Source organism: Macaca fascicularis, chromosome 9 (assembly GCF_037993035.2).
Source record: "Macaca fascicularis isolate 582-1 chromosome 9, T2T-MFA8v1.1".
Taxonomy (NCBI): Eukaryota; Metazoa; Chordata; class Mammalia; order Primates; family Cercopithecidae; genus Macaca; species Macaca fascicularis.
Window position 1 is genome coordinate 26,193,277 of NC_088383.1, and position 23,443 is coordinate 26,216,719.

Below are 23,443 nucleotides of genomic sequence, written 5' to 3' on the forward strand. Positions count from 1 at the left end.
GTTTTTAGATTTCAGCAAGGCAGATCAGCATTCTGTGCACGGAGGATGCGTTTCCAGTTGCTCAGTCAAATTTTGATACAACATGGTTTCTAAACAGATTTGCCCATAGGTGCCAAAGTCAGCAGTGCTAACTCATATTCTTAATGTGTTTTTCTAGTTTGTTTCCAGCAACTTGAAAAATACTACTTTGATTAAATTTCTTAAGCATACAGGGTTTGAGAGCATAAACAATGAAGTAGTGAGTTGAATATTATTTTCAACTAAGCATCTGTATTATAGATCAGTTAATTTATTCTTTTGAGAGAGCACTTTCATCAGTAACAATTGTTTATTGAGTATCCAATATGTATAAACTACTAAGGTGCTAAGTGTATAAAGAGATACATCTATAAATCATGGCCCCATCTCAAATAATGTAAAATTTTAAAGAATCATAAGCTTAAGAAGAGAGCTTATTTATTTATTTATTTATTTATTTATTTTATTTATTTGAGATGGAGTCTCACTCTGTTGCCCAGGCTGGAGCGCAGTGGCTCGATCTCGGCTCACTGCAAGCTCCACTTCCTGGGTTCACGCCATTCTCCTGCCTCAGCCTCCCGAGTAGCTGGGACTACAGGCGCCCACCACCATGCCCAGGTAATTTTTTATGTTTTTAGTAGAGACAGGGTTTCACCGTGTTAGCCAGGATGGTCTCGATCTCCTGGCCTCGTGATCCGCCTGTCTTGGCCTCCCAAAGTGCTGGGATTACAGGCGTGAGCCACTACGCCCGGCCTAGAGCTTATTATTATTATTACGTAGTAGTATGATTTCTACTAGCGGCATATATTCTCTTTTCCTAGATAGGGAACTTTAGCATAAATCAGCAAAATGTTTTTAGAACTGGAAGATTATTAAATTGTGCTTTGAGTCCTAAAGGAAACACTGAATATCACAAGCTCTGTCTTTAATTTTAGTTGCTTTTTGAGCTTTAGAAATCAGATCTCTTGACTTTTGGTTTTGCTTTCTCTCTCTTACAACTTTGTGTTCCTTATAGAACTTCATGAATTTTGACAGTCAAATGAAGTTAAATACATTGTTAAAGAGGAAGTTTTTTATGATGGCATGTTACTGTTTGCCATTTGTGAATTGATCTCATGGTATTTGTGAGCACAAATAATAAAATGTCCTCATAATTTATTTTCCAACAAGTTGCCTTTTATACATGAATATTGAAATACTTATCTAACCAACAATTTATTTCCCATATCAGGAAATACAGAATTGTTTGGAGTTACATTCATTTTTCAACCTTATACCTAGTTGCTACTAATTCAGTAGATGGAATACCTGTTAACTATGATTTCTCTCCTACTTGAGGAAGATAATAAAGTGTATAGGCTTTTTCTATGTCCTGTACTCATGACTGTATTTCATGGCCCAGTATTTTAAGTCTTTTGTAATTTTAATATAGGTGGGAAAATAAAGATACAAAACCATTGTTCTATTCTTAGAGAGCTCACAGTTTCTTTTCACATACCGTTTAGATCTGTGGAACTCTACCAGTAAGCAGAGTAGAATAATACAGTCAAGTAAAGAAAATCACAATGGCATGTAGCCTCAGGAAAAGAACTGAGCAGAGACAGAGTATATCAGTCATGGAAAGCTCTCCATGTTGATGTGGATCTCTGGACAATGATGGGGCAAAGGAAGTACATTGAAGTGCACCTTTGGACAGCAAATGTGGACTATTCAGCATACTGTCTACAATTCACATGTTTCAAAATTCTACCCCCGATTCTCCATTTCAAAAGGTTGAACATAGACAAGTAATTCAGTCTTCCCAGTGAATCAAAATTGGAGAACATTGCAATCACTATGCAAGAACCTTAATTTATGTGAATAATGAATTACATCAATGTAGAGGAGATCATAATTAGGAAAGGTAGATGAACAATAACATTGAATTAGTGACAAGATATATATCTTTGTATTATAATGCAGAAATGAGATCAAAGTCCGATTTAGAAATAACATTTTCTAGTAAGAGAAGAAAAGGACACTAATTTTTCTTTAATTATATAAATTTAACCCACACAAATACATTTCTAAAAGAATGTACTGCATTTTTAATTGCAAAAGATACTTTTTTTAACTAGGGTATATCTTATGAAAAAGAAATAAATAGCTGATCCTAAGCCCAACTGTTTAGAATGTTTCATAATGGCTTAGTTTATTTGACAATACTCTATACTTATTAGTTGAATTTGGCAAAATCTGACAAGAGAAACTATTTTCTTTTTGCTAACCTGACATTAAGGTTGTTCCTTTGGTGATGATGTCAGCTTATTGGGCCTCCAGATGTTAAAAGCCCTGCTTGGGTAGTTTGATTAGCCCAGATATTAGAGTATCTCACCATACAGCAGTTGAGTTATAATCAGAGGGTTCTACTCTTTAAGTGCAGTGGTTTAACTGGAAGCAATTTATTTTGTTCTCTACTGTATTTAACAAATTGATTTAGATGTAGTATTATCAAGGAGCAAAAATGACCACAGGCAAGAATAAACTACTTCCAGGAAGTAAATTGTTTTGTGAATGTAAAGGAAAGCCTTTAACATCATGATTAGAGTTACCTTTGCGATCTACAAGATCCCAAGTTAGTTCACTTTTCCATGTACATCACATGATTACCATGTTGTTCAAATCTAGGGGCACCATTCAAATTCTATTCTGTATGAATGCTGCCAGAGACAGCTCACTTTGGAATGTGGAAGCTATGATACAAGCTTTTCTTGCCCTGCATCACATACTGTTGACTCACCTTAGATTTTAGCTACAGTAGACAGCTAATATTACTGAACATGCTGCCAGTATCCAACTTCAAGTGCCCATAGAATTTCTTTTCTTTTCTGCCTCAGGGCTGTCTCTGAAGCCCCCTAAGCTTGCTCAGCCCTTGCCCAGAAGTGTGGTGAAATGGAAGTTTCCTGGGATAACTGTCAAACAAAGGGATTGGTAGTTGCTGCATAAATATTCCAGCCTTCCATCCTCTGGAAAGTCAAATCTGAAGGGCATTGTATACAGTTTTAGAGGGATCCCAGCAGGATTGATCCCCCGTTTTCCCACAGTAATATCCAACTCAGTAATCTACTTTTATTATGTTTTCTTTCTTCCTTGTCTTACTATATCTGATTTCCTTCTATCACTCTATCTTTGGTCAACCTGAAATCGTTGAAAGGATCAGATTTCAGTTTAAAAGAGTTTATTCAAGCAAAAAGGTGGGAATAGCCAGCTGGGAAACACGGACACCGGAGAACTGTGGTCAGTGCTACTAAGTTAAAAGTTAAATGTCTTGCTTATTGGAAGAAAACAAATAAATTTAATAGGATTGCAGTATTTTCTATAAAAAGCTGGTTTATGAGTTACAACAATTTAATTAGTTATAATTTGCTTTCTTTTCCATCTGGCTTAATTTCTTTTCTTTATAGCTGGTTTTCATTTTCTTTCCAGTTTACAAAACTGTATTTAACATTCCATCTTATGACAATGTGATAGCCATGAAGTCTTTGTGTGAGAAACAGTAGGAGGGAAGTTAATCTATAATAAAGATCATTAAGATCAACAATGAAGAGGAAGGCGATCTTTTCTGGTGCCTTTTAGTTACTTGCAACATTTTACAAAACAATGTAGGTAAGGAATAAGGCTAATCTATAATCAAAGATACAAAGGTTATAGCTGCCGGTTATGTGACTTGAGCACCATAATCAAATTCCTTTTAGGCTCAAAATAATTTAGAGTTCCAACAGCTTAGATTTTGAATTAGTTATTTTTATATTTTACACCTTCTTTTAGGAGTCATCTCCTAAATCAGACATCTGTGTCCAAGTTCGTATCTCAGGTTCTGCTTTCTGGGGACCAAGACGAAAATAGCAGCTTTAGCTGTTTGGTAGTGGCAACTTGCACATAAATTCAGGAAAAAAATATTATTTTCTGTTAAAGCTTTCTGCATTTGCAGTTACAGAAAGAAATAATTCTTTGCCTCTTGTAAAATAGGAGGCAGAGTGAGAGATAGTTTGGGGATAATTAAGAATTTTGTTTGGCATTAATATTGGGGGAGCCTAGGCATCTTTGCTATTTTTATTCATTCTTTGGGCAATGTTATCTAGTCTCATGGCTCTAAATACTCCCTAAGTACCCATTGTTTTCAAATATTTATCTTCAGTGCAGGCCTTTTTCACATATATCAGGATGCCTTTTAGACATCATCACTTGGCTCTCAAGTAGACATCCTTAACCTGACATGTCAAGATTGGACTTAGGATTTCTTCCAAAGCCTTCTCCACATGTGTGCTTTCCCTTCTTGGTTAATGGTAACTTTTTTCTTCCACTCATTCATACTAAACACCTTGGAGACAGCTTTGACACTTTTCTTTCTGTCTCACGTGATAACCAAGCCATCTAAAATTATGTCAACTCCACCTTCAAACTCTGCATGCAACCATTTTTACTGCAATACTGTGACCCCAGCCTTTATCAAGTCTCACCTGGATTATTACAGTAGCTTCTCATCACTATTCTTGCTCTTTCCCTTGTCCTCTAGAGTATGTTTTCTATACAATCAAAGCAATCCTTTAATTACATAAACCATATCATGTTACTCCTTTACCCAAAACCCTAACCCTAACCCTGCAAAAACTAAGCTTAAATATACTGAGCACTTAACATACTGCAATATTTTTCAAGTTTAAGTGATTCGAGGTGCTAAATAGTCTCTACTTATCCCATCTCAGAGAATTAAACCTTAGCTGATGTGGGTGAAGTTTCAAGTTTCATTTGTATTGAAAGTAAATAATTTATACTGTTTGCTTTAAATGTAGCTAATATCTTCCTAAGCCAATGAAAAAAGATCAGCCTATTTAGTTGAAGCAAGAAAGCAAAGATTTGTGTAAGAAGGACTATTTTGTAAAACAAACAATACCTCCACAGATAATTTTTTGATTAATTTAACTTCTATTGTACTTCTTTTTATGGTATTTTGGTTTGTGTGGTGATTGCTTGCACCTGTTAGGATTCACTGTCCTTTGTTGCTAATGTCCAGTGCCTGGTAAAGCCATTAGGTTTCAATTTGTCCATTGTTTTTGGTTGTTTCTGATGGGAAGATAAATTTAATCCCTGTTCTTCCATCTCATCCAGAAGGGGGAAATCCTAACCTCTGTGTCTCAAATCTGAATCTTAGAGCTCATACTTTATCATCTCCTATTCTACAGTGCTCTATGATTCTTCACATTGTAGTCACCATCATTAGACCTTCTGAATCCTTGACACTTTTATCTTAGTGAAATGACTCTGGCTTCACTTACGTAACTATCCAGTTCATACTCGAGTTAATGCATTGTTTTCTCAGTATCCTGGCTTCTCATACTTCTCAGTTTTTGACTTGACTATGATTCTTCAAGTTTTTATATGCATTGGATACCTTTTTTTAATCATCTCAAATTGCTTTTCGCCTTATCTCTTTCTCTACCCATTGCGATCACCATTTCCTGAAGGTTTTGAATGGCTTTGTGTAAGTGCCATTGTGGTGTGCCTTTCCTCATATGCTTCTCACTTTCTGTTCTGCTATGAGGTACCTCTGTGGTCGTGACACAAGATGTGAGAACCTGCTTTGGATCAAGTGTGCATAATGCAGGCACGTGGGGGCAGTTGATGATTCTGGAAACCCTTTATCAATTAGTAAGGTTGATAATGGAGACATGTTTTCCCCTTTATCTCTACGATTGACTCAGATTCAAGAAGTCCCTGGAGGATTGAGCACAAACTGCTCCAAGGGAGTGAAGGCTGCAGATCCATTATACAGCCTTGTGTTGGCTTTCCTCCTTTGCCTTTTTACCCCTCCTCTCACACTCTTGCTGTCTGGGAGCACGTTTTGTAGTTACATGAAAAGAAGCCTAAAACTGTCATTAGCAAAATCCTTTCTTTATTCTCTGTGTGTGACTGCTCTATCCTCTGCGTTTGTTTCTATGCTACTGATAATCGTACAAAATCACACACTATCTTGACTATGTTTCTTAGTAATGCATACTGTCTTACTCTAACTGGATTATTTTTCTGCCAAGTGATCTGACAAATCATCTTGTATTATATTTCTGCCTCAACCTTCATGTCTTTAATCTCAAAAAAGGCCTTCTTCACTCTCAATAAGTATTCTTACCTGCTTTGTTGAGAAGGATAAGACTCTACAAGATTGGCTGCCACATTTTTTCTACTTCAAAATGTATTTTTTTCCAACTGATTCCTTCTTTCTGCTAAAAAACAGTACACCTTTTAAAAATCTTTGATTTATCTCTACTTTTTTCCAGTGTCAGAAGAGATATCAAATATTCTTAATTTCTCCAACTATGCTGTTGATTACATCCAATCATGACTTCTCAAATCCTTCCTTTACCAGTTTTCTCATATAGTTACTCAATTTCAAATGGCCCATTTTTACTGGATGCAGTTGTGTTATGATCGCACCTGTTTCAAAGAAAACAAACAAACAAAAACAAAATCACTTTTTAAAAATACCATCATTATTCCTCTCAACCATGAGTTTTTCTTGCTTTTTTCATTCAATAGTGCATTTATTTAAATAATATAATATCTTATTACTTATTTAGTACATAAGCCATGACAATTTAGGGACTAAATCTCCTACTCTTTGGAAACGATTATCTTATAGGTCAGTGAAGAATAAAATAATTATTAAATCTTGTAGACTTTTCTCAGTCATATTGATCACATTATAGCATTTTTTAGTAAATTTCATTTCTGTTATGACACTGTAAGTACTCTTCCCTGTCTAGCATTTCCCTCTGTACATTTCCCAATAATTATCTTATCCACTCCCAGAGATCTCTGCAGGTTCTGTCTCTAACATTCACTCTGTATCTCAGTTCTTTCTTCTAACTTCTCTGTTTTGGAGGAATATCTTTTTTTAAGGCACCATGAATTCCTAATTACTCTTTGCATCTCCTATATTTGGAGAAGAGGAGAAAGGGCCAGTCACTATGATTTCTATAAATATTAATAATCTCAACCAGGTGCGGTGGCTCACACCTGTAATCCCAGCACTTTGGGAGGCCGAGGCAGGTGGATCACGAGGTCAAATGTTCGAGACCAGCCTGACCAACATGGTGAAACCCTGTCTCTACTAAAAATACAAAAATTAGCCAGTCATGGTGGCCCGTGTCTGTAGTCCCAGCTACTCAGGAAGCTGAGGCAGGAGAATCACTTGAACCTAGGAGACGGAGGTCGCAGTGAGCCGAGATCATGCCACTGCACTCCAGCTTGGGTGACAGAGTGAGACTCCATCTCAAAAATAAATAAATAAATAAATAAGTAAATAATCTCATTTAATCCCACAGCAATTCATGTTTCATAAATAAGTAAACTAAGACCCCAAGTGGTCTAGTGAGTTGTCTCATGTCATAGAGTTTTCTGGAGTAGGGAACAAAGTCTGCTTGACAATAAAATCCATTTGCTTTTCATCATGTAACGGAATGATGACTCTTAAACAGCATTATATCCATAATCATCAGAGAAATATTCAATTGTGTTTTTGCTATTGTCTTTACTGAGGAAACAAAACAGACAAATACATTGTACAAAGATTGTGAACCTTTAATAGGGGTTGAAAGGAACCAAGACTTTCTGTTAAACTGTATATTATTAAAATGCTGTTACCTAGAGGAACCTCTTTCCCAAATTCCTCAGTTAATCAAAGCTGTGTTATATACTGAAGTGGGTTCATATTCATTGATGTCTTTTATATTGAATTCAGAGTTGGAAATCATTTCTGTTTCTTTTTTCTTCATATTTGGCATTAATTGGATAGATGTTGGTGTTAAACTCATCTTAACTATTAAAGAGAAGCTTTACCTATTGAGCTTCAGAAGTAACTTAAGGTTGATAATTGAGACAGAAGAACCTAAAATTAAAAGGAGGATCGATAGCAGTAAGTGAATAGTGTTGAAAATGTCCTAAGAGCATGCAAAGTGGGAAATTACATGATAGCTTATAAGTATGGACTGTACTCTTGGCAAAGGATGTACCATCATTAGGCAAATTGCACACTGAACAACTGTCAAATACCATTTCACCTAATTTAGACCTAATGAACTTGGTAGATGAGATCCCTGATGAATGAATTAAGGAGCAGTCAAAGTCTCATTTTGGATTCTGTGCTATCTAGGTCAAGAAGTTCCCAAAGGTATGCATGTATTTACTCGGTACATAAAAACATCAACTTTCTTATTCCTACTTCTGGTTAATTGTCTTACAAATATTTGTGGAATATGATTTGTGCTTTTCAGTTGGTGAGTGGTAGATAATGACATAAAAGACTTAGAAGGCCGGGCGCGGTGGCTCACACCTGTAATCGCAGCACTTTGGGAGGCAGAGGTGGGCGGATCACGAGGTCAGGAGATTGAGGTCATTCTGGCTAACATGGTGAAACCCCATCTCTACTAAAAATACAAAAATTTAGCCGGGCACAGTGGTGGGAGCTTGTAGTCCTAGCTACTTGGGAGGCTGAAGCAGGAGAATGGCGTGAACCCGGGAGGCAGAGCTGGCAGTGAGCCAAGATTGTGCCACTGCACTCTAGCCTGGGGGACAGAGCAAGACTCCATCTCAAAAAAAAAAAAAAAAAAAAAGACTTAGGAAAACTGTTCCCTGACCTCATGAAGCTTTTGAAATTTTGCTAATTTTCCTCAACCACTGTCACTGATGCTTTTTAAAATCAAAAGGATAAAAAGAATTTTGTAAGAGTCTAAAGTAACTCTTTCTCCTAGCAAGAGGGTTGATAAAAGGTCTATAATAAATGAGAAAAGGAATGAGGAGTCAAGGATGTCTTTTGACTCTATACTCAATCTTACCTACCTAAGAGGTGCAAATGACACTGTGGTTTTATTTGGAACTTTCAGGAAGGGGTCCGGATCAACATATTTCAGGAAGTACAAAAGATGTGTCAGAAGAAGCCTATGTCTGCCTACCTTGCAGGGAGGGCTGCCGCTTCTGTGCAGATGACAGCCCGTGCTTCGTCCAGGAGGATAAGTATTTGCGACTTGCCATCATCTCCTTCCAAGCCCTGTGTATGCTGCTCGACTTCGTTAGCATGCTGGTGGTCTACCACTTTCGCAAAGCAAAGGTAAACCCAGGTATCCTGGTTATGATCCTCTTGTTATAGAGCAACCTCTTATTTTTTTAAGCAAACAGAGTTTTCACATTCAAGTTCCTTCTCTACTAAGCAGCAGTCTTTCTATAATGTGATTGGACTAGAATATGAAAGTTATATTCTTTAGCTGACCAGAAAAATAGAGATTAAAACATGATACTTTAACATTTACAGAATGTTTCCCCTTGTTTAGTCTGGATCTCAAGTGCTTCATTGACTTAAATGACTCTCCTTTACATCATGTCTTTGGCCTCTAGAGAAACTTATTCTGCCACTATCCAATGTATTATTAATTTTTTTGTATCTAAGAAGCTTTGTTATGTTTATTATATTTTTCTTATGTTTAAAGATGGCAAATGACTCAACTATTTTTTAGCACATTATACTTTGAAGAATGAATTTATTTATGACCATATATTTTGTCTTACATTAGTGTCCCAGAATAATAACAATCCTGGGAAGAACTTATACAGCTTTGGAGAGAACATATCCTTTGGTTCTACTCTAAGTAATCAAGAGTAGTATAGACCAGGAGCAGTGGCTCATGCCTGTAATCTCAGTACATTGAGAGGCCAAGGCTGGAGAATTGCTTGAGGCCAGAGAGTTTGAGACCAGCCTGACCAACATAGCAAGACCCTGTCTCTACAAAAAATAAATAAATTAAAAAACCATTTCTCTCCAAAAAAAAAAATTAAAAATTTCTCTACAAAACAAACAAATAAAAACAAAAAAACAAAAACTAGCCAGTGTGGTGGTGCCTGCCTATAGTCCCAACTGTTTAGGAGGCTGAGACAGGAGTATCTCTTGAGCCTAGAGTTCAAGACTGCAGTGAGCTCTGATCACACCACTGTACTTCTGCCTGGGTGACAGAGTGAGACCCTGCCCTGTCTCAATAAAAAGGGGTGGGTAGAAGCATTTGTATGCCTTTCAGTCAGGGGTAAATGAAATGTTAAAATGTGCAGGACAAAGCTTTGGGGGAAGCTTTCTCAAGTTGGCCACCCAATTAGTTACATGTAGCCAGTGTTGTATTTGAATTTGTGGTTCTGATGCTTGCAGAAATGTATTTGTGCCATTGGAAAGAAAACAAAACCTAAAGTCTCCAATCTTTTCCAAATTCAAAGGACCTCTTTATCCTGGGAAAGTTGTACAGATTGGTTTAGATTACAGAGTTCATTGAAGGTATAAAGTGTTCCCATTAGAAACTGTTTTAAAAACCCTCTGTGAATGGCATCTATTATGAAGCCTCAAGTTACACATTTTATTTTATTTTATTTTATTTATTTTTTTATTATTATTATACTTTAAGTTCTAGGGTACATGTGCATAACGTGCAGGTTTGTTACATATGTATACTTGTGCCATGTTGCTGTGCTGCACCCATCAACTCGTCATTTACATCAGGTATAAATCCTATGCAATCCCTCCCCCCTCCCCCCTCCCCATAATAGGCCCCGGTGTGTGATGTCCCCCTTCCCGAGTCCAAGTGATCTCATTGTTCAGTTCCCACCTATGAGTGAGAACATGCGGTGTTTGGTTTTCTGTTCTTGTGATAGTTTGCTAAGAATGATGGTTTCCAGCTGCATCCATGTCCCTACAAAGGACACAAACTCATCCTTTTTTATGGCTGCATGGGTATTCCATGGTGTATATGTGCCACATTTTCTTAATCCAGTCTGTCACTGATGGACATTTGGGTTGATTCCAAGTCTTTGCTATTGTGAATAGTGCCGCAATGAACATACGTGTGCATGTGTCTTTATAGCAGCATGATTTATAATCCTTTGGGTATATCCCCAGTAATGGGATGGCTGGGTCATATGGTACATCTAGTTCTAGATCCTTGAGGAATCGCCATACTGTTTTCCATAATGGTTGAACTAGTTTACAATCCCACCAACAGTGTAAAAGTGTTCCTATTTCTCCACATCCTCTCCAGCACCTGTTGTTTCCTGACCTTTTAATGATCGCCATTCTAACTGGTGTGAGATGGTATCTCATTGTGGTTTTGATTTGCATTTCTCTGATGGCCAGTGATGCTGAGCATTTTTTCATGTGTCTGTTGGCTGTATGAATGTCTTCTTTTGAGAAATGTCTGTTCATATCCTTTGCCCACTTTTTGATGGGGTTGTTTTTTTCTTGTAAATTTGTTTGAGTTCTTTGTAGGTTCTGGATATTAGCCCTTTGTCCGATGAGTAGATTGCAAAAATTTTCTCCCATTCTGTAGGTTGCCTGTTCACTCTGCTGGTAGTTTCTTTTGCTGTGCAGAAGCTCTTTAGTTTAATTAGATCCCATTTGTCAATTTTGGCTTTTGCTGCTGTTGCTTTTGGTGTTTTAGACATGAAGTCTTTGCCCATGCCTATGTCCTGAATGGTACTACCTAGGTTTTCCTCTAGGGTTTTTATGGTATTAGGTCTAACATTTAAGTCTCTAATCCGTCTTGAATTAATTTTCGTATAAGGAGTAAGGAAAGGATCCAGTTTCAGCTCTCTACTTATGGCTAGCCAATTTTCCCAGCACCATTTATTAAATAGGCAATCCTTTCCCCATTTCTTGTTTCTCTCAGGTTTGTCAAAGATCAGATGGCTGTAGATGTGTGGTATTATTTCTGAGGACTCTGTTCTGTTCCATTGGTCTATATCTCTGTTTTGGTACCAGTACACACATTTTTATTATTAAAAAGCCTCTGTTGAGATTCTAGGAGATTGTGTTCATTTTGTTAATGTTATAGACTTTGATAGTCATTTAAAATGGACAATTTCATTAACAGAAGAATCCAGCACAAATTAAAATCAAGCTTAAAGTCAGCAAGAAAGTGCAAACAGGCAGATTGCTCCTCATTTAACCAATTAACCTTTCTTTTGCAACAAACTGTGTGTTATATAATAAAAATAGTAGGCAAGTAGAGTTGAGAAATATATAACCACTGTTACCTAGATAAAATTAATTGGTTTTGTAAAAAGCCTGTCAGTGGCATAGCAGGTAGAATTGAAAGGTCTGTTTATTAATTTCTCTGAAATCTCTCTGATATAATGTAATTCATTTATATGGTAGATAACACATGGTTCCCTATGAATTTTAATTGAGTTTGATAATTAATGATTGCTCTGCTAAATTAGTTAGTAATACATGGTAGGTAAAATATTACATTGGATATTTAAAAACCTGAGATAGTTCTGACAAGACCAATGTCTTAATAAATGTTAATGTTACTTAGCTTTGCCAGTTATTAAACCTTGCTAATTTCCCTGGACCTTCATGTGAAATATCATTTTAATGACCAAAATCCTACTTTACAGGACTATAATGAGAATACATAGTTTTACATGTCATTTTAGTGAAATTTCTATAGATTAAAAACTATTAATAGTAGGAATTGATAAATTAAACATTATCTAGTTTTCAGATGGTCACCTTTCGAAGAATCAGTTTTTGCAGAATGTAACATAATAAAAGAGGGATATAAGCTAATAAAGCGAATGAACATAGACCATGTATATTGATGAAAAGAAATGTTTGATGCAATTTTCTGCTGTGATTTCAATTGCTAAAAGCAATTGTAAAAATGATAGAACATTCCAGTATAGAGATTGGAGATTTATAGCATGTAGAATTTGGATTCGCTTTTTAAAGATTTCCTGTGTCTTTGCAACATTTCTTTGGATGAAGAAGAAACTTGATGATCTCTTTTGTAGCAATATTGACATTTCTTTAGGAGTTTCCTATTACATTCTCTACTCATTGATAATTAAAAGAACAAAGCCCACACAATTTATCAATTTACATCTATTTTGACAAAAAAATCCAATTGTAATACAGAAGTAGCATAACAATTGCGGGTAAGTGTGCAGACTCAGATTGTTTAGATTTGAATACTGTCTCAGCTCCTTGCATACTGTGAGACTTTGTGAGAATTGCTTAGCCCTTTTTTGTCTAGTTTTCTCCTTTGTAAAATGGTATTCACACGCCATGTACAAAAACTAAATTAAAATGGATCATAGATCAAAATGAGAGAGTAAAAACCCAAGGAAGTTTTATTAGGATAAAACATTGGCATAAATCTTCATGAACTTCAGTTAAGCAGTAGGTTCTTAAATATGACATCACAAGCATACATGACAAAAGTAGATAAATTTGACTTCATGAAAACTTTTTTGTATCAAAGACAGCATCAAGAAAGTAAAAAGAAAACACATAGAATGGCAGAAGATATTTGTAAATCCTACCTATGATAAGGAATAGCATCCAGAATATGTAAAGGACAGGTAACCAATCAATGAAAAGAGAAGTAAAACCAATTTAAAAAGTGAGACAAGGATCTAAATAAACATTTATCCAAAGAAAATATATGAATAAGCCAAAATGTGTATGAAAGGATTATCAACACATAGTCACTAGGAAAACGCAACTCAAACTAACAATAGCCACTAGCATAGCTAAAAATAGAAAAGATGGTAACAAGTGTTGCGGATGTGGAGAAATTGACACTCTCATTCATTCCTGTGGGAAATGTAAAATGGTACAGCCCTTTTGGAAAATAGTTTGGCAGTCCCTCAAAAAGTTAAAACTCGAAGTATGATATGACCCAGCAATTCCACTCCCGGTATATATCCAGAAGAACTGAATATATATGTCTACAAAGAAATATGCACACCAATGTTCATAGGACACAGATGAACCTTGAAAACTGCTAAGTAAAAGCGTTACAAAAGATCACATATTGTATCATTTCGTTTAAATGAAATGCTCAGAAGAGGCAAATTCATGGAGACAAGTAGATTAGTGGTTACCAGGGACTACCAGGAAGGAAGAATGGGGAGTTAGGGCTATTGAGTTCAGGGTTTCTTTTTGGAACAACAAAAATGTTACAAAATTAGATTAGGGTAATAGTTGCACCCCTCTGTCAATAGGCTAAAAACTACTGGATTATATACTTTAAAAATGTGAATTTTAAAGTATGTGTATTATATCTCAATAAATCTTTTACAAATTTTTAAAGGAGTTTACATCTTATTAATACTTACCTTCCGGGATTATTTAAAAGAGTTAATGAGATAATCCATGTAAAATACCTTCCACTTTTAGTCTTTACTAGTTGTTTGTCTTTTGTAATATAATTTTGGACCTCTTTATAAAATTCATAATTCATGTATGCTTCCCACATTGGGGGCCAAGTATGACATTTAAAGTAGTTCAAAAGAATGAGAAGTTGGGAAACATAGCTGTGCCTCTTTGAAGGAGGCACCCAAGCTCCATAAGTATTCATTCATAGGCACATATGCAATCGCATACATATTTCTGTGCTGATAATCTTCTTCAAAAACCATTTACTGTGCATTTATTTATATGTGGCTTTTTGTCCTTTTCAAGAGTGATTACTTAGCATGCAAATAAAACCCAGTTTATTTACCTACTTATTGATACTACTGGCTTTTCTAGGAAGTTTCAATTTCCATCCGCACCCTCAAAATGAGAAACTTATGGAAATCTTTCCTGGGTATTGATTATGAAGTCATTAGGGATATTGAGAATTAGGACACATACTCCTTCTTGTGTTGTTATAATAGTTAGGAAAAAAGTAACAAAATAAAAATTTGTAATATAGGAATAAGTTTGTTACTATAATACTTTCCTGGTTTTAATTTAGCAAGATGAAAAACAGTTCAGAGCTAGAATGGCGAAACCTCTCATTTTATAGATAAGAAAATCGGCCGGGCGCGGTGGCTCAAGCCTGTAATCCCAGCACTTTGGGAGGCCGAGGCGGGTGGATCACGAGGTCAGGAGATCGAGACCATCCTGGCTAACATGGTGAAACCCCGTCTCTACTAAAAATACAAAAAAAAAAAAAAAACTAGCCTGGCGTGGTGGCGGGCGCCTGTAGTCCCAGCTACTCGGAGGCTGAGGCGGGAGAATGGCGTGAACCCGGGAGGCGGAGCTTGCAGTGAGCCGAGATCGCGCCACTGCACTCCAGCCCGGGCGACAGAGCGAGACTCCGTCTCAAAAAAAAAAGAAAAAAGAAAAAAAGAAAATCCAGGCCGGGCGCGGTGGCTCAAGCCTGTAATCCCAGCACTTTGGGAGGCCGAGTCGGGCGGATCACGAGGTCAGGAGATCGAGACCATCCTGGCTAGCACGGTGAAACCCCGTCTCTACTAAAAAATACAAAAAACTAGCCGGGCGAGGTGGCGGGCGCCTGTAGTCCCAGCTACTCGGGAGGCTGAGGCAGGAGAATGGCGTAAACCCGGGAGGCGGAGCTTGCAGTAAGCTGAGATCCGGCCACGGCACTCCCGCCTGTGCGACAGAGCGAGACTCCGTCTCAAAAAAAAAAAAAAAAAAAAAAAGAAAATCCAGCCCCTGAGAGATTAAGTTTCCAAAGGTCACACAGCTAGGTTGAAAAGTTTATGCATGTATATTTAGCCTTATTTCAGCATATGAAATAAAAACACTTCTAGAAGATTAAAAGTGTAAGTTAATAAATTAAGGCTAAGTGAAAATAAGTTTAGAAAAAAATTAGTTGAAATCAAGGGTGAGGTTAAGATATCAAATGGATTCCATGAGGGCTGAGATACTGTTCTCACCCCGTGCCAGTGGGAAGAGCTTTCCTGGAGTTTTCTAGTAGCAGTGCAAATGGGAGGAAAAAAAATAAGTCATAGTAGCCATAAAATAAAAACCAACCAGTCACTGAGATGAAATTCAAATATTCCTGGCACCGAGTCTTGGAAGAAATTTCTCCTGTGGATCTTTATATAGACAATATTGTAAAATGTAGTGAATGATAAGCATTCTTACATGGAATACGATAATTATTTTCATGGCTCTGTTCCTGTTAATTTCCCCAAATGTGTGCTGATATTTGAATACTTAAATACAGCTCATGCAAATAAATTCTGTAGGGGTGTCATAATGTGGTCCTGATACACTGTTCTTGGCTGATGTTAATGCAGTTAGTTTTAGAGTGTCTAGATCACAGTTGGCCAGTGTGCAGCCCACAAGTTACTGCTACATGACTATGGTAGACACACATGGTTTTTTGTTTTTTTTTTTTCTCCATTTCATTCAGAATCAGCCTCAGAACCATTCTTAGGACTCTAAGCAGATTCTATGCATGAAATCTATTTGCTCTCCTAGATCTTGAAACACAGGAGGGCTGCAAATCCTTCATATAAACTTTTATAAGTACTGCTGGTCGTTACTGAGTTTTCAAAAGGTATTCACTGAGTGAAAACAAATTTGAGGTTCTATTTCCTATTAAGAGCAAGAAGGCAGTTGATTGTGAAGGTGTGTGCTATTATAATAGGTGAACCTGGGGATAGAATGCTGTGTGCTAATGATGGCTGAGGCATCTACCTAGACACACACCTGAAGAGAAGTACACGCTCTCAGATGCCAGAAGACACCCTGAGGAAGGGCCAGGAAACACCTGGTTAGGGATGGCACCTAAGCTAGAATCTGAGACTTTTTCTCTTACTTCTTCTTTTGCCAATATGTGAACCAGGTTCTTTAATCCAGTTTCACAAGAATTCATAAAATGTCACATCTTAGTTGCCTTTAGGATATGCACCGTATGCCACTGAGGTCCTGCTGGAAGTGGGCCATTTTGGAACTGAGGCCCCTTTTATTCATATTAGAGTAGTTCCGAGAATTGACAAATCAAAGATAGGAAAACCAATAGCAATGTCAAACCTAGCAGCTGAACCAGTCCTTTTGGGCGACAAGCAAATATATGTAGGGATAATGGAGAGTTCTCTGTTCTCAAATGAAATATTAGGTGATCATGTTGAAGAGACATAATATAGTATAGATACTTACGTCTTTTCAGTTGCATGGTTCTTCCAGGAAAGTCTAATTTTGAGTACATTTAATTGAAAGAGATTTGTCCAGGCCCAAAACATCAACGCTAGTAACTAACTACTAACCATCATTGACGAAATATTGGTTTAACATTTTATCATTTTAAATGACACAAATGAGATTCCGTTATATTCCAGGGTGAGACTTGTGGGATGATACCTCCAAGAGCAAATTAAAATTCACCCTGCAGAAACATTTAGGAAACTAATTACACACATTTGTCCCTATGCCTTTGGTTAAAGATGAAATCTGTCAGTAAACTGTGAGTAATTTTGAGCCCAGTGTGTTCTTCTAAAACAACAAGAATTTTAAAACAGTATTTTAAAGAGCCTGAATATTAAATATTTTTTAATTTATTCTACAGTTTTTTACCAAATATTATGACAAGGAACATATTTTTCCATTCGTGATTTCAAAGAGAGAGTATGGTTCCTTACAGCTATTAATAATGTCAAGTGTTAGTATAATTTATTTTCAGATGAAAATTTTGGAGAAACAAGGTACACTAGAAGGAACAGCAGCATATACCATTTCCGAACATAATCTTTTGTTTGACTTATTTTTAGTAAATTTTAGCATGTTTTGAGTTTAGTAATTTAGAAGAAAAAACTGATTTTTTAAAAACATGAACACACTGTAGTTGGTATTTTCTCCTCTATTTTTATAATCTTTCTTTTTTAAAAATTAGAAATTGACAAGAGATTTAATAACAATGCTAATTTTTTGTTTGAAAAAATGAGATGTTTTAGTGTATGTGAAATGACTTTCTAAGTGAAATTCTAATAGGTTAATTATAATGTTCTAATGACTATTTTGGTAAAATAAAGATAGGTATGTCATTTTTATTTTAGAAAAATTTTTATTGTTCATTTTCAGAACATTTTTTTATCATCACAAACCAAACTCTCTACCCATTATACAATAACATCCCATTTTTCTATCCCTTGGTAAACTCTCTTCTACTTTCTGTTGCTAAAAATTTGCCTATTTTATGCCTTCTGTAAGTGGAATCATATAATATTTATTCATTTGTATCTGACATTTAGCCTAATGTTTTCAAGATTCATTGACGTGGTACCATATGTTATAACCTGATTTCTTCTTGATGATGAATGACATTGTTTGTATATACCACATTTTGCTTTTCCATTCATCTATATTGATGGCCATTTGAGTTGTTTCTACTTTTTGGCTATTGTGAATGATGCTGCTGTGAACATTCATGTACAAATATCTGTTTGAATCCTTGTTTTAAATTCTTTTGCTATATACCTAGTAATGGAATTGCTGGATCATATGATAATTCTAGGTTTAGTGATTTGAGGAACCACCAAACAGTTTTTCACAGAGGCCCCACCATTTTCCACCGGTAGTTTGGAAGGTTTACAATTCCTCCACACCCTAACTTACATTTGTCATTTTCTGTTGTTTTGTTGTTGTTGTTTTAATATTAGCCATCTTAATGAGTGTGAAGTGGTATCTCATTGTGGGTTTGACTTCCATTTACTAATGATTAGTGACAGTTGAACATCTTTTCATGTGCCATGGACCATTTATATATCTTCTTTGAAGTAGTGTCTACTCAAGTCTTTTGCCCATTTTATTTTCACAAGTCTATACATTGTGGTTCACTCTTGATGTTGTACACTGTGAGTTTGGACAGATGTATAATGCATTTATCCGCAATTATATTATGATGCAGATTAATTTTATTACCCTAAAAATCCTCCGTGTTCTGCCTTTGCCCATTTCTTAATCAGGTTATTTGGTTTATCACTGTCGACTTGTAGGAGTTCCTTATATATTCTGTATATTAATCTCTTACTGGGTACATGGTTTGCAAATATTTTCTTCCATTCTGTGATTTTTCTTTTTACTTTATCAATAGGGTCTTTTGATGCCCCAAAGTTATTTATTTATTTATTTATTTAATTTGAGATTAGGTTTTGCTCAGTTACCCAGGCTGTAATGCAGTGGTATGATCACAGCTTACTGCAGCCTCAAACTCCTGGGCTCAAGCAACCCTTCCACTTCAGCTTTCTGAGTAGCTAGGGCTACAGATGCATGCCACCATCCCCAGCTATTTTTGAAATATTTTTGTAGAGATGGAGTCTTGCTATGTTGCCCAGACTGCTCTCAAACTCCTATCCTCAAGCAATCCTCCTGCCTTAGTCTCCCAAAATGCTGGGATTACCACCATGAGCCACATTGCTTGGCCCCCAACGTCTTTCATTTTGATAAGGTGTATCTATTTTTTCTTTTGTCACTTGTGCTTTTGGTGTCATATGCAAGAAATGATAGCCAAATCTAAAGTCATAATGCTTTTCCTCTATGTTTTCTTCTAGGAATTTTATAGTTTTAGGACTCACATTATGTCTTTAATCCATTTTGAGTTAATTTTTATATATGGTGTAAGATCAGAATCCAACTTCATTCTTTTTTGCATGAGAATTTCCAGTTTTCCCAATACCATTTGTTGAAGACATGGTCCTTTCCCTGTAGAGTTGTCCTGTCACCCTTGCCAAAGATAATTTTATCATATATGTTAAGGTGTATTTCTGGACTTTTTACTCTATTCCATTGGTCTGTATGCCTGTCTTTATGCCAATACCACATTGTTTTGATTACTGTAGCTTTAGAGTAAATTTTGAAATCAGAAAGAGTGAGGCCTCCACTTTGTTCTTTTAAAAATTGTTTTGGCTATTTGAGCTGCCTTGAAGTTCTATATAAATTTTAGGATGTGTTTTTCCGTTTCTACAAAACTATTGCTGGGATTTTGATCAAGTTTGCATTGAATCTGTGGATTACTTTGGGTAGTATTGCCATCTTAACAGTATTAAGTCTTCAGATCAATAAACACAAAGTATCTTTCTACTTATATGTGTCTTTCATTTCTTTTAGTAATGTTTTTAGTTTTCAGTATATGAGCCTTTTGGATTATCTCACATATTATCTTCCATAGTCTCAATGAATAACAAGTCTATGATTTTTCTTTTGTACTTAGCAATTGATGTTCCTCCTTCATGCTTTCTATTTCCTGTGGTTTATGGGAGGGAAGTATGGTATAATATGTGAAAATACATAATACATAAAAATTGGTCTAATGGTTAGAAGCCAAGACCTGTAGCATTTCTTGTACCTGTAGTCCACCTATAGGGGTATTGTAGAAGTTCCTTACTGATTTATAGAATTTTTTTCTTAAACCGAATTCTAGTAATGGCCAGCTGCTATATCCAATATAGATGATGTTATTTACTTCTATAGGTTTATAATGGATGATACTTCCTTCAACTTTTATTTTTCTAAGGCCTACAAAATTAATCTTAAATCTTATTCTATTGAACCAATAAATATAACATTATTTTAATTTTATTGAACTAAGAAAATATCACATTATTACAACAATATTATTTTGCTCCCTTTAATGGAATATGAATAAAAAATTTGGTGCATTTATTTTTTCCTTTTATCCCCCTTCCCAGTTTATTAAAATTTAATCTAGAGTTAGTTGCCATCAATGTTCAATAAGAGCAATCAGTCTTAAAAGGAAAACAATTCTCTAATGTTTTCTGGTTCTCACTACATTTAAGTAAATTGTTGGGACTTTCTATATGTTTATTGGGTATGATCACTCACTACTGGAACTTTCCAACTGTAATTTCTTGCTTTTGAGTTCTGACTTTTGGCTAATATTTTCTCATTATGAAATTTCTATATCACCAAGTAGTTTGTTCAGTAAATGGTAGTTTTAGATGCCTGTCATACCTGACCATCCACCCACCATTGAATGTTGCTTCTATACGGCAACAACGTGGCTCTGGGCAGAATTTGGGGTTACTGTCTTTTTCTCCAAAAGCCCTGTTATTACCACTTTATCATCTAGAATTGAACATGGCCCACATTTTGTCCTTTATAACAGGGATCCCAAACCCCCAGGGCTGCACAGCAGGAAGTGAGTGGCAGTGGGTAAGCCATCATTACCACCTGCGCTCCATGGCATTAGATTCTCATAGGGGCACAAACCCTGTTGTGAACTGCACATGTGCACTCCTTATGAGAATCTAATGCCTGATGATATGAGGTGGAACAGTTTCCTCCTGAAACCATCATCCCCCCCACACTCTCCACACCTCCTTCCGTGGAAAAATTGTCTTCCAAGAACCCAGTTCCTGATCCCAAAAAGGTTGGAAACTGCTGCTTTATATAAAAAAAATTCCTCATCTGAATCCTTATTGACTTCCTAACTCTTACCATCATTGATTGTTCTCTTTTTATTGTAGTTGCAAAAAAAATGTGACATATACTCTCCAATTTCAGCTTGAATTTTTTCCTGAGATTGGAGAATTTCTTGTGTTATTATTTTATATTTCAATAGGGTTTTGGGAAACACGTGGTGTTGGGTTACGTAAGTTCTTTAGTGATAATTTCTGAGATTTTGGTGCACCCATCACCTGAGCAGTGTACACTGTACCCATTGTATAGTCTTTTATTCCTTACCCCCTCCCACACTTTCCCCCGAGTCCCCAGAGTTCATCATATCATTCTTATGTCTTTGCGTCCTCATAGCTCGGCTCCCACTTATAAGTGAGAACATACAATGTTTGGTTTTCCATTCCTGAGTCACTTCACTTACAAAAATAGTTTCCAGTTCCATCCAGGTTGCTGTGAATGCCATTGTTTTACTTTTTATGGCTCAGTAGTATTCCATGGTGTGTGTGTGTGTGTGTATATATATATATATACACACACACACATATATATGCACACACACATACATGTATATATGTATTTTCTTTATCCACTAGTTGATTGATGGACATTTGGGTTGGTTCCATATTTTGCAATTGTGAATTGTGCTGCTATAAACATGCATATGTAGATATCTTTTTAGTATAATGACTTCTTTTCTTCTGGGTAGATACCTGATAGTGATAGATCTACTTTTTACCAAATGGTAGATCTACTTTTAGTTCTTTATTATTTTTATTTTTTATACTTTAAGTTCTAGGGTACATGTGCACAATGTGCAGGTTTGTCACATATGTATACATGTGCCATGTTGGTTTGCTGCACCCATTCATTCATCATTTACATTAGGTATTTACTTAATGCTATCTCTCCCCCATCCCCCCACCTCATGACAGGCCCCAGTGTATGATGTTCCCTCCCCTGTGTCCAAGTGTTTTCATATTCAATTCCCACCTGTAAGTAAGAACATAGTGTTTGTTTTTTTGTCCTTGAGATAGTTTGCCCAGAATGATGGTTTCCAGCTTCATCTGTATCCCTGCAAAAGACATGAACTCATCCATTTTTATGGCTGCATAGTATTCCATGGTGTATATGTGCCACATTTTCTTAATCCAGTCTGTCATTGATGGACATTTGGGTTGGTTCCAAGTCTTTGCTGTTGTGAATAGTGCCACAATAAACATACATGTGCATGTGTCTTTAAAGTAGCATGACTTATAATCCTTTGGGTATATACCCAGTAATGGGATGGCTGGGGGCTGGGTCAAATGGTATTTCTAGTTCTAGATCCTTGAGGAATCACCACATTGTCTTCCACAGTGGTTGAACTAATTTACACTCCCATCAACAGTGTAAAAATGTTCCTATTTCTCCAAATCCTCTCCAGCACCTGTTGTTTCCTGACTTTTGAATGATCGCCATTCTAACTGGTGTGAGATGATATCTCATTGTGGTTTGGATTTGCATTCCTCTGATGACCAGTGATGATGAGCATTTTATTCATGTGTCTGTCGGCTACATAAATATCTTCTTTTGAAAAGTGTTCATATCCTTTGCCCACTTTTTGATGGGGTTGATTTTTTCTTGTAAATTTGTTTAAGTTCTTTGTAGATTCTCGATATTAGCCCTTTGTCAGATGGGTAAATTGCAAAAATTTTCTCCCATTCTGTACGTTGCCTGTTCACACTGATGGCAGTTTCTTTTGCTGTGCAGAAGCTCTTTAGTTTAATTAGATCCCATTTGTCTGTTTTGGCTTTTGTTGCCATTGCTTTCGGTGTTTTAGTCATGAAGTCCTTGCCCATGCCTATGTCCTGAATGGTAGTGCGTAGGTTTTCTTCTAGGGTTTTTATGGTTTCAGGTCTAACATTTAAGTCTTTAATTCATCTTGAATTAATTTTTGTATAAGGTGTAAGGAAGGGATTCAGTTTCAGCTTTCTACATATGGCTAGCCAGTTTTCCCAGCACCATTTATTAAATAGGCAATCCTTTCCCCATTTCTTGTTTTTGTCAGTTTGTCAAAGATCAGATGGTTGTAGACGTGTGGTATTATTTCTGAGGCCTCTGTTCTGTTCCATTGGTCTATATTTCTGTTTTGGTACCAGTGCCATGCTGTTTTGGTTACCATAGCCTTGTAGTATAGTTTGAAGTCAGGTAGCGTGATGC

The 23,443-nt window shown here is 36.3% G+C and overlaps 1 protein-coding gene across 1 annotated transcript in view; it reads left to right on the plus strand.

The window, feature by feature from the left end:
• The window catches only part of GPR158 (G protein-coupled receptor 158), a 444,280-nt gene that overhangs the window by 231,903 nt on the left and 188,934 nt on the right, over positions 1-23,443 (plus strand). The window contains exon 4 of the mRNA XM_005564806.5: positions 8,937-9,160. Coding sequence (XP_005564863.3) covers positions 8,937-9,160 — 224 coding nt within the window. The remainder of the gene's footprint in view (positions 1-8,936; positions 9,161-23,443) is intronic.